The 16,879-nt window shown below is 40.4% G+C and overlaps 1 protein-coding gene across 12 annotated transcripts in view; it reads right to left on the minus strand.

The window, feature by feature from the left end:
• The window catches only part of CAST (calpastatin), a 117,370-nt gene extending 100,605 nt beyond the window's left edge, over positions 1-16,765 (minus strand). For 10 of the 12 annotated variants that reach the window (XM_046666422.1, XM_046666437.1, XM_046666430.1 and 7 more), the window contains exons 1-2: positions 16,553-16,765; positions 2,518-2,580 (exon numbers count right to left, since the gene is read on the minus strand). In XM_046666422.1, the coding sequence (XP_046522378.1) occupies positions 2,518-2,580; positions 16,553-16,627 (138 nt within the window). In that variant the 5' untranslated portion in view covers positions 16,628-16,765. Of the gene's footprint in view, positions 1-2,517; positions 2,581-15,893; positions 16,028-16,552 lie in introns of those variants that run through there. The other 2 variants (XM_046666428.1, XM_046666427.1) reach the window with 1 other exon arrangement.
• Positions 16,766-16,879: the final 114 nt, after the last annotated feature.

Genomic DNA, 16,879 nt, shown 5'->3' on the forward strand with positions numbered 1-16,879 from the left:
AGAAGAACCCACAACTAAAAATACACAACTTTGTACTGGGGGGCTTTGGGAGAAAAAGGAAAAATAAAATAAAAAAAAAATAGTGAATTTTCAGACTGACTTTGTTTCAAGGGCCTGGGTTTGTCCTTGGAGGCTGAACAAGTATGTTTGCATGTGCCTGGGGACAACACATCATTTAACCTTTGGAGGTACATGCTAGTTTGAAAATGGATTACCAAAACCCAAACTAAGCTTCTTAATCTCACTTCTTGTTTGACAGAGCGGTAGGTAAGAAAATATCTGGGAGAAAGAATCAGTTTCAGGAAATCTTTCTCTGATAATCTGCAGAAGAAAAGAGGATGGTAACTGACCACGGATGGTGGGCAGGGCAGATAACAAATCCACATGGCACATGGTTTTACAATCGTGAACACAAAGGCTAAAATAAGACCGACTGCAGGATGGTTTCCTTGAATTGTCTCCAGGGCCACAATATCTCATCAATGACTTATTTGCACATAACAAAGAATTGGAGACTCTTTGGAGACAGATCACACTGGAAATATACCTTGACTACCAAGTCATCCCGTCTGCAGGCCCGGCCACCCCATCAAATAGGTACGGGCAGAATTTGGTGTGATAATAAACAATCTTCCATCTCAGCCTAAATGAATCTCTACAGTGATTTACGCCATGGGAGCAGGTTAAAGCTCTTTCCCCTCTTTGCTTCTGCTGGCTGGAACAGAGCAGAACAGACCGATATATGCCCAGCCTCTGGGACAAGTCCAGGAGTCATAAATCTGAATTTCTCAGAAGTGGGATGAAACTGTCAGAATTTCTTCCATTGAAGATCAAGAGAAGAAAAACTCCTTTGTCCTTCTCTCGAGGTGGAAGTTGGGCCTTTCTGCTTCAAGCTGAAAGTACAGTCTGCCTCTATTGACACACGGATCTCGAATTCTGCCCCCGCTGCATCTGTAACAGGGCTCTTGATCAGCTTTCCCAAGCGCTTTATAAATACGGAAATAAGGTACTTTATAGTCCAGATATTATAGAAAGACCTAACACTGTGCTAGCAATTATTGGCTAAACCAACGATGCCTGTACATTCAAGATGTAATATTTAAGCTTCCACATAATAACATAATTGGTGAGAATGATCCTGTAAGACCTAGCCTACCATCCACTTGACCAAGATTTCCTTTTTTGTGCAAATAGTTTAATCTTGATTAATGTTAATAGAGAATAACATCAAAAAATATTATTTCCTGGTCTATTGTTTTCAAACAGGAAATTATTTGATAGATAACTTTCCTGGGAATATATTTACAGGGTAGGGTTGACAAGGGAATTGAATGACACTACATAAATTTTCATGTTGGTAAAAGGGAAAAAATGTGGTTTTTCATATGGAATTTTATTTTTTAATTATTTAACCAAGAAACAGGATAAAATCTTAATAAAAGTTTACTTTTACTTTTTAAAGAAAGATTTGCCTTCCATGGATACAAAAAGATCACTACAAATTTGCTTGGCAATAAATAACCTAAATTATATTTTCATAAGTATTAGTAATGGAAACAATATTGGAAAGCCAAGGAGTAAACCTTAGTGCAGAATCCACAGCAGGTGCTAACCATAACGGTCTCCCTACATACTGAATATACCGAAATATATTGAATATACCAAAATATATTGAATATTTCGAAACTGCAGAAAATAAGCAGAAAGAGGAGCTAAATTTTTGAAAACATGTTGATAATATAGAGAAAAATAAAATGATCACTTTATGTTTTCTAAATTTCCACATACCTTTTAAGACCTGGCTATTTTATAAGTTGGAAATGACAATGACAATTTCTATTGAATGAAGATGAGCACATCTATTGAGACTTAAAATGAAAAAAGCAGCAAAAGAGAGGTAAGTACAGTACCCTTTTGAAGGACAGCGCTTTCACATGACCCTTCCATGGAGAAGTAGGCCAGTGTTGACAGTGCACATAATGGGGCATCATTCAGTGAAAGGAGAAATTCACAGGCTCAAAGAAAACCCATCTCAAAGTAAAGAGATTTGGTTTTACTAGTATCTCCACAGAACTGATCCAAATAAAAATAGTTCTCTCTTCCTTTTGTTTATGAACCTGAATAAATTGTCAATCTAGGCCATCACGGTCCTCCTTTCATGAAGCACTCTCAAGAAAAAAGACTTCCTTTTCCACTCCATCGTTTGGTTTCCCCTTCTAAATCTGCCACGTTCACCAATAAAACATTTAAGATTCACCAATTCCTACAGGGAAAACGTCCTAAATAACTGAATCCTGTTTCTAAGAGGAAACTATGTTTAAAGGTTCCTTTCCCAGGAAGACTATATTTTTTATTTATTTTTAACAATTCCTATTTACATTCTTGAATCAAATATTAGTTAAAACTAAATTTGCCCATATTCCAGTAGGAGATCTTTGCTGCCTCATTATTTGTTTCAAGACAGAACTCAGAATTTAAAAGCAAGAGAAAATGAAAACCCAGAACTGTGGAAATTACCTCATCTGATCCTTTCTTTTCTCCTGACTTGGAAGGTGATCCACTGGTTTTTTCATTGACATGCTATAAAAAAACAAAAAAATAATAATGTTTAATAGAGGGAGGTGATACAAGATAACAGAATAGTGACTTTAATCCTGGAGGGCTAAATATATAGACTATAAAAACAAGACCCCTTTAATCTTCCTCCTGAGAATGTTGATAATTTTACACCAACGTGGGTGGCTTTCAAAATTCCAGGGAAGCAACAGACATTCATTTGGGATGTAGAAAGTCAGTCTGTAATTAACCAGACACAGATCTGATGGTGATTCCAAGGCGGCATCTTGTCTCTTACAAAATGCCTCATGGAATTTTAAAGCCCAAATTGCCAGTGTGGGAGACATCTGGTTCCTCATGGAGATGAGATGTCTAAGGACCAAGTTGAGCCTAAAGCCAAACTTAAGCCTCAGTTCAGCATGAACTCAGGGAGGACCACAGCTTCCAAGTCAACCATCACTTCTGATGGCACTTGGGAATTCCCTAGAGTTCTTCAACTTGAGTACTCACCAATGCAGAAAGATAACCCCTGTGGTGGAAAGACCATACCTGCAACCTCTATCTATTATGGGTTTAAGATTTCATTAAGTCCAGAAACAGAACTATTTTTCTCACTAGGACAGTGTGAATGAAAGCAAGTATTGTTATGTGGTACATAAAAGCTTCAAGGAACTTATGTGTTCATTTGTTTTGACTGTAAGATAAACTATAAAGTTTACTGAATTTTTTTTTGAGAAATGAAAAAAACATTCTATGTTCCTGAAAGGGGGGTAAAAAGAATTATTTCATTTCTTTCACATTGTGGGATGTACAAGAAAGTGGGCAAAGGGAGCCCAAAAATAAGAAAATAAAAGCTCAATATTGGGTTCAATCCTGATCACCTTCAGTTAAGCCAAAATATAAAATCCCACTACATTCTCTAGAGCAGAATCACAACCTGGACAGGTAGGTTAATGAAATTCTTTGAAGTAAGAAGAGTGGCAATAAAAGTAAGAGTAATAGTAATAATTCAAATCATTCTTTATTACCTACAAGGCACTTTCATATATCTTCTTATTTGACACACAAAAAAGGCTTATGTGATTTTATGGATGAAAAAACTAAGAAAAAGAGTTATTTGCTGTCCTTTTCACAAGGACAAACACCTAGCAAATGGGAAATGTTTGCAAAGCAGCTTTTCTCAGTTAAAATCTATTGTTTGTCACTATACCATGCTAAATAGAATAAGATAATATTCCCTTTAATCATATCAACAGATATTTTTGTAAAAAAAAAAAGTCGAAGGAATACCAGACACATGGATGAAACATTTCCTTCATAGTTCTTTGTATCAAAAACTAGGAATAAATCACTTTCATGAATGGAAAATTCTTGCCAAAATGAAACACTCTATGGATTATGAATGGAATCCACAGGGAAGCAGCCAGGCTGCAGGGGCTTGGTGAGTGAAGCCCTCTATAGGGCTTGTTTTACTTAGATGTCCTAGCCAAGACTTTGGCCAAAGTTGAGGGCATTCAGTATTGAGTAATTAATGATCTTGAAAAAAAAAAAGAACCATTGAAAAGCCCACATATATAGCAGGACTAGATTGTAAGTGATTAATTTCAGAAGATTGCTAAAGGACAGACTAGGAGGAAGAAGATTCATTCACCACTTTGAGACAGAATTTGAGAGGGAGAGATCTACAAGACAGAGATTCATCAATCTGTCTCCTTCCAGAACTGGCAACTTTAGAACCATATCACATTCATTTATTATCTCCAATTCCCTATCTTTTTCAGATTCAACACTGGTAGTAATAACAACAATATCTACCGTATTACTGAGTGTACTGTTTCGAGTGCATTATTTACTTGTCAGGAGGTATTATTATTCCATTTTACAAATGAGCAAACTTACAGAGGCAATTCACTCTTGTCTCGTACAAGGTTCCATGCTCTCCACAAGGTCCTACTCTGCTTCCCGCTCATGCAGCAAATATATATTTTGATTTATTATCCTACAGTAAATGCAAAGATGGCCTTTTCTCCCTAAAATATAGGTATATAGATCTTTTTCCTTTAAAAATTTTTAAAAAGTTTTTTCCTGGTGTTGTTTAGAAATTGCAGTCCTGCAGAGTAACCAACACCATCAGTTACATGCTTTCATTTAAACACTCAAAATAACTCAAAATTATGTAGGTTCCAAATAATGGTTTGGGAGGGATAAATATAATGAATGCATTTTATAATGTTCAGTTATAATGACAACTTCTAAAAATTATGTATTATAAGAATTGGTATTTTGCGATTTCAAAAGAAATATTTTCTCTCAATAGAAAGCTTTCTTACAATACACAAAAGTATAATGACATAAATAAAAGTCACTTATAATCAAATAGCGATATATTTTAGGAACTTTACGGATTATATTTTTCCAGTTTCTTTATGTGTTTTTTTTTTTAACCTGGCTCTTTAGTATAAAATTTTTCTAACATACAGAAAAGTTGAAAAAATAATACAATGAATGCCAATATTTCCACCACTTAGATTCAACAACTATTAACATCATTGTTATGTTTTGACATATTTGCATACATTACAGACAGAGAGATCTAGCCATCTATACTTGTATATGTACCTGCATTTGAAAGTAAATTGTAGATATCCTGAAACATTACCCCTAAACATTTCACTAAGCATCCCCCTAAATAGAGAACTTCTTCCCATGTAACTCCAATATCATTGTCACTCCAAGAGAATTAACAAGAACTACCTAATGCCATTCTATTTCCAGTAAATAGCAACTTTATAAATGAACCACTGCCCTAACATTTCTTGTGGCTTATTCGATATTCAGCAGTCTATTAGTGATGTAAAGTCAGTTATATATTTTCACTGAAAGAGATTCAAAGAGCCAGATTTTTCAATTCATGGAATAATTGAGCACTTTTCACATAATTGAGATGGTGGAATGAAATATTTGGGAATGACGTATGTCAAATTTTGATCTAGCTTAGCAACCTGCAGCAAGTCTTTGCAGGAGTAAAGAGAGTACTTTGTCTACGACTATGTGTAGCTGGTGGGTTGGGGAGAGGTGAGAGAAGCATGGAGAAGGGAAGGAATGAGCTCAGGGAAGAGAATTGAACCACAAACCTGATAAACCCATGGAGGACTTTTCTATATGAGGGAAAAGAAAGTAACTCGTCCTACGCATCTACTCGGTGCTAAGCCCAGCGCTGGGCATTTCCCCCATGTGGTCTCCTTGACTTCCCATAGCAACTCGGGGAGTACACACTGTCAGCTTGTTTTATGGGTAAAGAAATGGAGGCCCTGAGAGGTGAGAGCCTCCTCAGTCATACCACATGTCAAGATGAACATCTATGGTCAGGAATTGGGCTACTCTGGAACTAGTTAATAGCTGAGATCTCATGAGTCACATCAGGAATGTCTCAGTCCAACGCTCTAAAATGAAAACAACCAACAAAACCAAAACGAAACTTCCCTATTCTAAAACTAGTTTGTTTTATAAAATTAATCAGACATACAATACTTATAAATTTAATCCCGTGTTACCAGCTGGAGAGGAGGCCAAAGACAGGAAGAACAGGATGCCAGCCCTAAAGCTGTAAAAATTTCACTGGGAGGATAAAGCCACAGAGCTGGGAAATAACACAGAGCTAAGATGAAGGACAGAGGCCATGTGTGCAGCAGGAGTTCAGAGGCAAGGAAAAAAAAATCAGATAAAGGGCTTTCCCGTTTTGCCTCAAAAAGGAATACTTTTCCACAGTTTCAACCCCTTGGCATCACGACATATTTGGCAAGTACAGCTGTCCTTGGTCTTCATTCTAGGAAATAGCATTTATATGCTTAAAATCTTTTGCCACAGTAAACCCATAAACCTGCCAGGAAATCAACAAGAGCTATGAGCGGTAAGGCTGGGAGCCAGCAGTCTCCCCCAGCTAAGGATTTGTGCTAGGGCGGGGGCTTTGGCTTTCAAGCATTTGGGCCACTCCCCACCCCCCACGGCCACGGTTACCCAGATACACCCTGAAACATGCACAGGCAAGGGATACACCACACAGTATAAGATAAAATCAAACGACTCCAAGCCCAGCTGTGAAAAAGTACCAAATGCTAATATGCTTCTGCAATGCCTTTGCCTTACTATTTTTTTTTTGTAAAAAGGGAGCCAGCCCTTATGGCTGGTGGTTAAAGTTCAGCGTTCTCTGCTTCAGCAGCCCAAGTTCGCTTCCCGGTGGCGAAACCACACCCCACCCGTCTGTGAGTAGCCATGTTATGGCCGCGGCTCCCATAGAAGAACTACAAGGACCTACAAGTAGGATATATAACTATGTACTAGGGCTTTGGGGTGGAAAAAAAAGAAAAGGAAGATTGGTAAGAGATGTTAGCTCAGGGCGAATCTTTCCCTGCAAAAACAAACAAAAACTACAACATAACCCTCTATGCTGAAATTGAATAGCATTAAAAATTAATATTATTCACTTAGATTTTTTTTAAAAGGTACAGAGTTTCTTTTAGGGGGTGACAAAAACATTCTAAAATTAAATTGAGGTGATGCTTCCATCAGCCTGTGAATATAGGAAAAAATACCAAATTGTACGTTTTAATGGGTGAATGTATGGTCTGTGAATTACATCTGAATAAAGCTGTTTAAAAAAACAGTAAAGGTTATCTGAACACAACTCAAAAACTGTCCTTCTTCAACTGGGAGACAAGGCCAGAGAGATGAATATTTGCATGTCCAGCATCAGCCGTGGCAAAATCATGAAGCAGTAAAGATTATCTGGGAGCTCTCTGGACCTTCCTAGTGCACATAGCTCAGCTCTCTCACTGCATGGCTATGGCACTCGCTATTGAGAAAGGCTTGTTCCAGGGGCAGGGGCTTCCCAAGGATCCAAAAGCCTTCAGTTGGCAGTGGGTCCCCTCCTTCAGTGTGGGTCACAAGCACCTGGCACGCTTTGGGAAACACTCAAGCCAGAGCCCAGAGATCTAGATTTAGTTGGTCTAGCGTGGGGTCTGGGCAAGGTTATATTTTTCTAAAACCCCCCAGGTGATCCTAGTAAGCAGGTAGGATTGGAAACCACTGGTTTTGAGGGGACATTTGTGGGCACTATGACAGGAAGTGGAGGTTTCTGCTCCTCAAATCACCCCACTGAGTCGGCACCCATAGGGTACTTTCCTGGGGCAGGCAGGTTGGGACAGCTCCGGGCCTCCTGGGCAAACTCTGATTGCTCAAGGAAGGAGCACAGTGCCCCACGTTCACACCAGCACTTCCTGACTAATTCTGGGCCTTCGCCCTAGCCTACCTTGCACATCGTACCATCATATCTGCACATCAGTCTCTATTTTCTTAATAAAGCAAACAAATAAGCACTTTATTGTATATTCTTTTGCTTACTGATTACAAACGGCTATTTTGCCTTCCCAACCAGATGGTAAATTATATTCTTTTTTTTTTTCTAGCCCGGTGGTAGGGGTGTGACAAATAATTCTTGATTGAATGACTGCACTTCTACAAAGCTCTAAATGTTCCCTGAGAAATGCTTTTATTCTGTTCAGGTCAGTATACTGGATAAAAGAGAAAGAAGCTGAAAAAAATAGCTTGAAAAATTAAGAGACAATGTCTAAATTGATATTTCCTGCAAAATCCCTTAAAATCTATTCTTGTATGTATTCTGCTTGCTAAAACACAAATGTTCAGCAAGCCAGCAGAAGGACCAAGATGTAAAGCTGGTTTTGCTTCAAAATAGCATCCCTGGCACAGATCTGGGTCTGTCTGCCCTCAAGTAGATTCCTTGCCCTGACCCTGCTCTGCTGGTGGAGCAGGGATGTTTGCTGGCTGCCTTGATGGCTGGCCTCAGGCTGGGTTTGGCCAATGGAAGTCACTGGCAGGAGACTGGAGGTGGTAAGTGGGTGGTATTCACTGCCATGCCCCAAAACCCCCGCCCCCACCTCTGGGAGGCTCTGCAGTAGGGCAGGCTAGTGGCTGGTCCAGCGACTACAGGGGGATCTAGCTCCTCCCTCCATCTTTCCAGCCTAGGAATGGTAGCTGCTTCCTGCAATTTCTAGTGTCTGGGTTGCCTCACTCTCCCTTGTTGGCTTCCCAGCCTCTTCTGTTACCTGAGTAACCAACTCTGCATTCCATTCCCTGACAGACTCTAACAGGACAGAAAGAGCATAGATCTCCAAGTCTATGGGATCTTGGGCAAATAGTTTGACCTTTCTGTTTTCTCCTTGTAAAATGGAGCTAATGGTACCTACCCCAGGGGCTGGCATATTTATGAAACAAGCTGATATTAATGAGGAATCTGGCCCATTGCCTAGCTCATTTTAAGAATACAATAAAAGTTATTCCACTCCCTTCTTTTTCTCTGGCATTAATCTGATTGCAGTAAATTATGACACAGTAAAATGAATATGGGAAGTAAGCAAAGGTTTAAAGGTTTTGTTTTCTAAGGCTGTAAATATTAGAGCAGAGAATTTAGGTTTTTACTTTTCATGAATATAAAGCAACAAGGTTCATCTGATAAATTTACATTTAGTACTTTGTCTATGTAATGACTGTGTATTATAGTAATCTCACTTCTCCATATTATATCTAAGGAAACAAAGCACACAGAGAATAGAGAACTCCTTTTCCAAACAATCTACAGCAAGTTGGTCACAGGAATGACACTTAAATGTGCAATTCTCATCCTTTAAAATACTTTGGAAGGGTGTGGTGTGTGTGCGCATGTGTGTGATGGTGGGGCTGGGAGTTAGATAAAGCAAGATTGGTACAATGTTATAGTGTTTGTACTTATTGAAGCCATGTGAAGGGTACATGATGAGTTCATTATATTATTCTCTCTTCTTCTGTGACAAAAAAGTTTTGAAAAGTTTAGAATCCTCTTAACTCAAGAGCGTGTATCTTCCTAGAGTTACCCAAAGGCAATATCTTAGCCATTCTACTTGGTTTTAATACTGAAAGCCCCAAACTCATGGAGAAGGCTACTATGAGAGGTAGAGTTTATTTAGTAAAACAAAACAAAACAGTGAGTAGTCCCTATGTGCTGTGTCATAGGAAGAATACATATTAAAGAAATGGAAGTAAATGAAAGGTCTGGCTTTCAATACATGATATCTTTATGCTCCTCTAAAAATATTTATCAAACTATAAACTTATAAATAATCTTCTTTGGGATTCTCATATAAAAGAAGACACATATTAAGGATTAACTGTATAGCTCTAATTCTGAAATGCTGATGTTTCACCTGAACTCCACGTACGCTTTTTCGAAACAATTTAACATTCTGGTGGACATGCCACGGTGGCACTGCAATGGCACATGCTCTTTTTTGTCCAGTTTTCAGAGGTAGTATCAAATTGCCTCTCTCCCACATTTAGCTTCTGGGATCCCCCTGCAGTAAGCTTTTTGAATTGTCTCTAAGTCAAAGAAGACATCATAAGAATTTCAATAGTTACTTTATTGCTTTTGTAGTAGACATTAGTATGTAGTTGTGGTTTTTATCTACAAGAAATGCAAGAGAAGATCAGGCATGGATCCATCCACAATTTTTGTGTCCATAGCACCCTGTACAGAACCTAATAAATAGTATGTAGACAATAAGAAACTGAGAACATCTTTGGCCTTAACCAAATCATTCTTGTGTTTTATGAGTTATCCACAGTCAAAATGTGGAGATACATTTTTAGGAAAGACCTTTTTAGGAAACTCTAACCATAGAATCCATTTTCTTCCTGGGCTAAATGACTCTCCCATCTGAGGCGGCAACTTACATAAACAGTATCCATTGGATGGAGTTGTTTTACATTTTTCTTAACTGAAACACACCTGACACACTTTGTGACTGATTCCTTTGTGGTAGCTGTAAGCTTTCTGGGTAAGTTTTTATGAAAAGAAAATGAGATAACCTTAAGAACAGAACTTTGGAATCACATTAACAGTATTTCCATCCTTAAAAACACCTTAAAGAGGGGATTCTGAGAAGATGGTGGAGTATGAGGCACTAGGAATCCATCTCTCCACCTAGACAAAAAATCCGAGTGGCAGAATCTCTCTGATACAAGCACTTTGAAACTCTGAAGTCTATTGAAGGCTTACAACTCTCAGGGGAAGGCTTGGATGGTAAGTTTTGGTTAATTTCCATGAATTTTCAGCTCTGAGCTCAGCAGCGGCTACCCACTCCTCATCCCCCAGTCCATGGCAGGTAGCTGTGCACTGGAGCACAGCTTGCATGCAGCTTGTGGGAGTGAGGGTGGGCAATAAGGACTCTGTGGTCCAACTAATGGTGATCTTTATTCTGATCACTGATTGCTGCTCTGATTATGGTGTTAGAGACACAGAGATGGGAAACCATTGTTGCAAGCCCTTTTGCCTCCAGCTGAGACAACTTTAGGGGACTTAAAGGACTGGTACCCTTCCCTCCCCTCCACTTGATTTTTCTCTTTTTCCCCTTTTAGGAACCAGACGGTAAAGAATAGGACATTTTAAAGCATCTGCATATATAGGGGAATTAGACAATCACCACACATGCCCAGGGGAAGGGTCAGGTCAGAAAATAACTGAGAAGATCTTAAGTTTACACTTCAGGCAGAACCTCAGTACAGAGACAGAATGCAACAATCAACAAAACAAAACAAAACAAAAACAAAAAACAGCAAACCTTGGGGGAGGGGGAGAATCTGATTTCCAGAGCTACCACATTATTAGACTCAAATGTCCAGTTTCAACCAAAAAAATCACAAGGCATTCAAAGAAACAGAGAAGTATCACCCATTCAAAGGAAAACATAAACCAACAGAGAAAGAGCAGATGGCAGATCTACTAGAAAAAGACTTTAAAACAAATTGTCTTAAAGATGCTCAAAGAAGTAAAGGAAGAGGTGGAAAAAGAAAATGACGTATATACAAAATGGAAATATCAATAAGGAGGTAGATTTCCTTTCCTTTTAAAAGGAAACCAGAAAGAAATTCTAGAGTGGAAAAGTACAATAACTGAAATGAAAAATTCACTAGAGGGATTCAAAAGCAGATTTGAGCAAGCAGAAGAAAGAATGAGAAAACCTGAAGATAGGACAACTGAAGTTATTGAGTCTGAGGAATAGAAAGAAAAATGATTGAAGAAAAGTGAACAGAGTCTAAGAGACCTGAGGGATACCATCAAGCAGACCAACATACACATTGAGGGAGTCCCAGGAGGAAGAGAGAGAAAAAGGGACCGAGAGATCTTTTGGGAAAATAATGATCTAAAACTTTCCAAATTTGATGAAAGCCATGAATATAAACATCCAAGAAGCTCAACAAACTTCAAGTAGGATGAACTCAAAGAAATCCCCATGAAGACACATTATAATCAAACTGTTCAAAGACAAAGACAAAGACAAAGAGAGAATCTTGAAAGCCGAAAAAAAATGACGTCACATACATGAGCTACTTAATAAGATTACTCATCAGATTTCTCATCAGAAACCTTGGTGGTCAGAAGGTAGTGGGACAAGAATTGGCGAGCATATGAAAAAACTAGAATCCTTGTGTACTGGTGGAGGGAATGTAAAATGATACAACTGCTGTGGAAAAGAGTAAGGTCGTTCCTCAAAAAATAGCTAAAACATGGAAGCAACCCAAGTGTCCACGAACAGATGGATAAATAAGCAAAATGTGGTAAATACATATATGTACACAATGGAATATTATTCAGCCTTAAAAAGGAAGGAAATTCTGACAAATTCTATGACATGGATGAATCTTGAGCACATTATGCTAAGTGAAATAAGCCAGTCACAAAAAGACAAATACTGTATGATTCCACTTATATGAGGTTCCTAGAGTAGTCAAAATCACAGAGACAGAAAGTAGAATGGTGGATGCCAAGGACTGTGGAAAAGAGGAATGGGGATTTACTAATCAATAAGCACAAAGTTTCAGTCAAGCAAGATGAATAACCTCTAGAGATCTGCTGTACAACACAGTACCTATAGTCAATAATAATGTACTGTACACTTAAAAACTTGTTGAGAGTAGATCTCATGTTAAATTTTCTTAAAATAGAACAATAATAAAAAAAGAAAACGGTAAGGAACACAGATACTTGAATACAATGCTATGTATTTGAATGTATGTATGTAAATTGGATGGGGATTTACTGTTTAATGGGTACAGAGCTTCAGTTTTGCAAGATAAAAAGAGTTCTGGAGATAGATGGTGGTGATGGTTGCACAAGAATATGAATGGTCTTAATTCCACTGAAATTGAAAAAAAAATGGTTAAGATAATGTTTTATGTATATTTTACCACAATAATAATAATAATAATAATAAAAATGTCAAGAAAAAAACAGAATAAAGATGGGCTGCTTAGAGAAGTCTTGTATTCCACTAAGACAACCTACTTAGAACTAATTACCCACCCCTTCACCTTGGAATCTCAAATGCCCACCCACTGTTTCAACTCCCAGCAAGCTACATCATTCTTTAAAAAGCACTTGTAGAATGTATCTAACTTTTTGGGAAGTGTCAAAACTGATTAAAGAACAATATCATCAGATGTTACTCTTAGTTTAAAAGTCTTATCCGCAATGGGAAGCAAACCAATTCAGAAACTGCCAACCAAAAGAGCAAAGTTGTGTCTGACCTCTCTTCTCCCAACACCCTAAATCCTGTGCCCTTTCTGCAGACTCTATAATTTGCATTCCTTACTCCTTAAAGTCACTGCAACCAAATGGTCTGTCCTGCCATGGAAGGCTTGTGGACACCCTTCCCAGCTGGCTGCAATGATGGGGCCTCCCAAATGACTGGGCTCCTTGATCGTGCTGCCACTGGGCCAGTGGGTCTAATTGGGCTAAGAAACATCTTTAATTAACATGGTCTAATTGAGTCAACTTATGACTCAGGAATGTGATTACTGGTGTAAACCAAATTTACACTCTTTCATACTACATCATTATGATGCTCATCAGATGTTCTTCAAATATAACTTTCCAAAGTTTTTTTCTTCACTATGACCAGATAATTCTTCAGAAGATAAGATCAATGATATTGATGGTATTCAATGTGGAAATACACACTGTAATGTTTCACTGACTGGCTTTATAGGTAGCCCTCCCTTAAACAAACATATCTTGGATACATCTTATAATTATCTTATTCTATTATGCCTAAAATTTTAAAGTTAAGTCATTCACAATCTTTTTCAGTATTTAAAGGATCCCGCTAAAGATATTTTAGTTATAGGATTTACCAGAAGCATATATATACATATTATATATAGTATATAAGTATATGTATATATGCATATGTATAAATGTAACGTATGCATATATGCTATAAATTGGCTCCATAGATTTATGGGCAGGCTTTTGCGTATGAATGTGTATATTTTGTTCTGGGAAAATGGTCCATAACTTTCCTTTAATTCTCAAAACGGCCTGTGATCACCCCCAACAACTACAAATCAAAAACAGTTCAGGACCCATGCCTAGAGCTGTCCTGCCCAATTCTGTAGCTGTGCCTATTGAGCACTTGAAATGTGGCAAGTGCGAATTGAGTTGTGCTGTAATTATAAAATATACACTGGATTTCTAAGAACTAACATGAAAAAGAAGATGTAAAATATCTCAATGATTTGAACATTGATTGCATGTTGAAATAATAATGTTTGGAATATAGTGGGTTAAACAAAATATATTATTGGCATTAATTTCACCTGTTTCTTTTTGCTTTTGTTAATGTGGCTAGTAGAAAATTTCAAATTACATGTGTGGCTCATACTATATTTCTGTTGGACAGCACTGGGTTGGGAAAAGCCAAAGCCTGATTGCAGGCATGTTGCTGATTCTAGGAGGTTCCTACTAGCAAACGATTTTTACAATAGTTCCAAAATTGGATTCTAAGAGAGGTGTTAGCAAAAATGTCAGATCATGCCTAAACATAACAGAGTTAAAAGCACAAACTATTTTTATCCAAATATTCCAGCATAATTTCCTTTAGAGAAATACGAATTTGGAAGGATAAGTCTGATGTCAACTCTGAACCACTGCCATTTATATTTGCATATGATTCACGTGGTGCATTTTGATAAGAACCTTAGAACAATAATGACTCAAAGTAAACTTTTGCTTTTGGCACATCAATAAGAAGGTACATTTTAAAAGTCCAGAAAATGTAATTGGAAATATTCACGAAGAAATAGCTTAAGGGAAACTGGACTTCCCAATCATGAAAGGTATACGGGTATGGTACTTTGATTCATGAATCTAATTAGTCCTCAGCAACTCTTACGTGGTGCCTATTTCATCCCCGTTTTATAGATATGAAAGCGGGTTCCAAATGGTTGACTCAGCGCTCTTGGAGAACAAGACAGAGGTCTTGTTCTCCACTGTGTACTTGGGGGCTAGTATTGGGCCTTGGCCCATAGCAGATGATCAGCGAATGGCCATTGGCTGGTAAGTGACAGCTTACTGATGCCAACACCAGGTTTCTCTCCAAAGAGTGCCTGATAACAGCATCCTTGCTTTTCCCAATAACACATGCTGAGAGAGAGGTGTACTTAACCAATTTTTTTTAAATTCTCAACATAAAACAATGGGCTATAAATATTTTGACTCTGGCAACAAAACTTTTGTCTATCTAACGCAATCTAATGTTAAATCATGCTTACTGATTCCAAAACATTACAAGTGCCAGCTGGCTGGATATCACACCTAATTGGTTGGACAGGCATTCAATGCAGTAAACAAATGGAACATCTTTATTCCTCATCTAAGGTAACAAAGTACAGAGCAGCTCGCTTCTTTGTCTCTCTTTCTCTCATTCTCAACTACGGTCTTAATCTCAGTTGCTTTTACTCCTTGAAGTTTGGGTTTTCTCCTTGGCTCCTATCCAGGCTGCTGCTTCTCCTTTGCGTTAGAGAATGCACGTCCGACAACATTCCTCTAAAAGTTTTGAGCTTTACTTGTGGGTTAAACACACACACACACACACACACCAGATGTGAGCTCTTGTGAGCTGAGTCCGAGTTCATTAAGGAACCGGCGTCCAGGGGCGGAATTCCTCCAGCAACAATTCCTTTTCCATTCAACTTAAGAGCGAGAGCGGAGCCTGGCGCATCTACTCACACCGACTCACACGTACATGCGCTCGCACATACCACAGCAGGGTGAGTCTCGGCCTCTCCCTGAGCCTAACCTGAAGGTCTGAGAGGAGGTCGCACCCGGTCTCCACCCATACCCCGCCAAACCCCGGACAATAACTCCTCCGGAATTATAACACGCCCAGAAAGGCAAAGCAAACACATTCCCTTCGCCGTCCTGCCCAGGCAGGATCGCTCCTATTTACCGTCTGGTACCACCAGCTTGCGAATGCCATGGCGACAACCGTTTTGGCTCTGAGTGGCGCGGCGGAGGACCCGGGAGGACGCGGGATGCGGTGCGTGGGGCGCCGGGCTTGCACTCCGCGTGCCCTGTACCTGGCTGGCTCTGCAAGTCCCGCAGCTGTCGGGTGGGCGGGCGCCTGGGCGGGACCGACGCAGGCCCCGCCCCCGCCAGTCTGGCCCCGCCCTGCCCGATTTGGCTCGGGGCTGGTTAGGGAAGCTGTGTTCTTTCTGCAGGCAGCCACGCCCTTGAGCCTCGATTGTACACGGAAGACAGGATCCTGCCATCCAGTAAAACTATCCCACCCGCTCTAGGGGTCCCGACTGAACTTTATTCCCCTTTCATCTCCTCCTCACTTCACTCACGTCTCACTAAACAACTTTTCCTGACAGGGGCCAGCCCCTATCCTGCTCGCGCCACGCCCAGCGCGCTTGGCCCTGGCCCGGGAATCCCGGCCACCTCTGCCACCTGTCCGGCCACAGGCACTGAGCCCCGGGTCCTTCCCTGGTCCGGGATGGAGCGCCCGGGGCAACAGGCCAGGCAGGCTACGCCCAGAAGAGGCGGCCCGCGGGCCGGGGTCCTCCCAGCGCTCAGCACTGCGGCTCCGGCGGGAGTGCCACTCACCTCCTGGGTGTGGCGGGCCGCTGCAGCGCGCCGGGGCCGCGGGGAGGCGGCGGGCTTCTGGCCCGGCTGGGACATGGCGAGGCCGCGGCGAGCGCTGCCTCCGGGAGGGCGCAGCGGAGACTGGAAGGGAGGCCCGGGCGGGGAGCGCTGGGAAGGAGGGAGGGACCGGAGGGCCCGGCGGGCGCGCCCGTGAGGCAGCTTTTCCGACCCAGCCTCGAGCCCGCGCGGGGGCTCCCCCTTCGCCCCGCTGGGTCCTCCCCTTCCTGCCCGCGCTGCCCGCGGCCCCCGCTGTAGCCGTCCCGGGCTCCCGGCCTGACACTTAACACC

This window comes from Equus quagga, chromosome 7, assembly GCF_021613505.1.
Source record: "Equus quagga isolate Etosha38 chromosome 7, UCLA_HA_Equagga_1.0, whole genome shotgun sequence".
Classification (NCBI taxonomy): domain Eukaryota; kingdom Metazoa; phylum Chordata; class Mammalia; order Perissodactyla; family Equidae; genus Equus; species Equus quagga.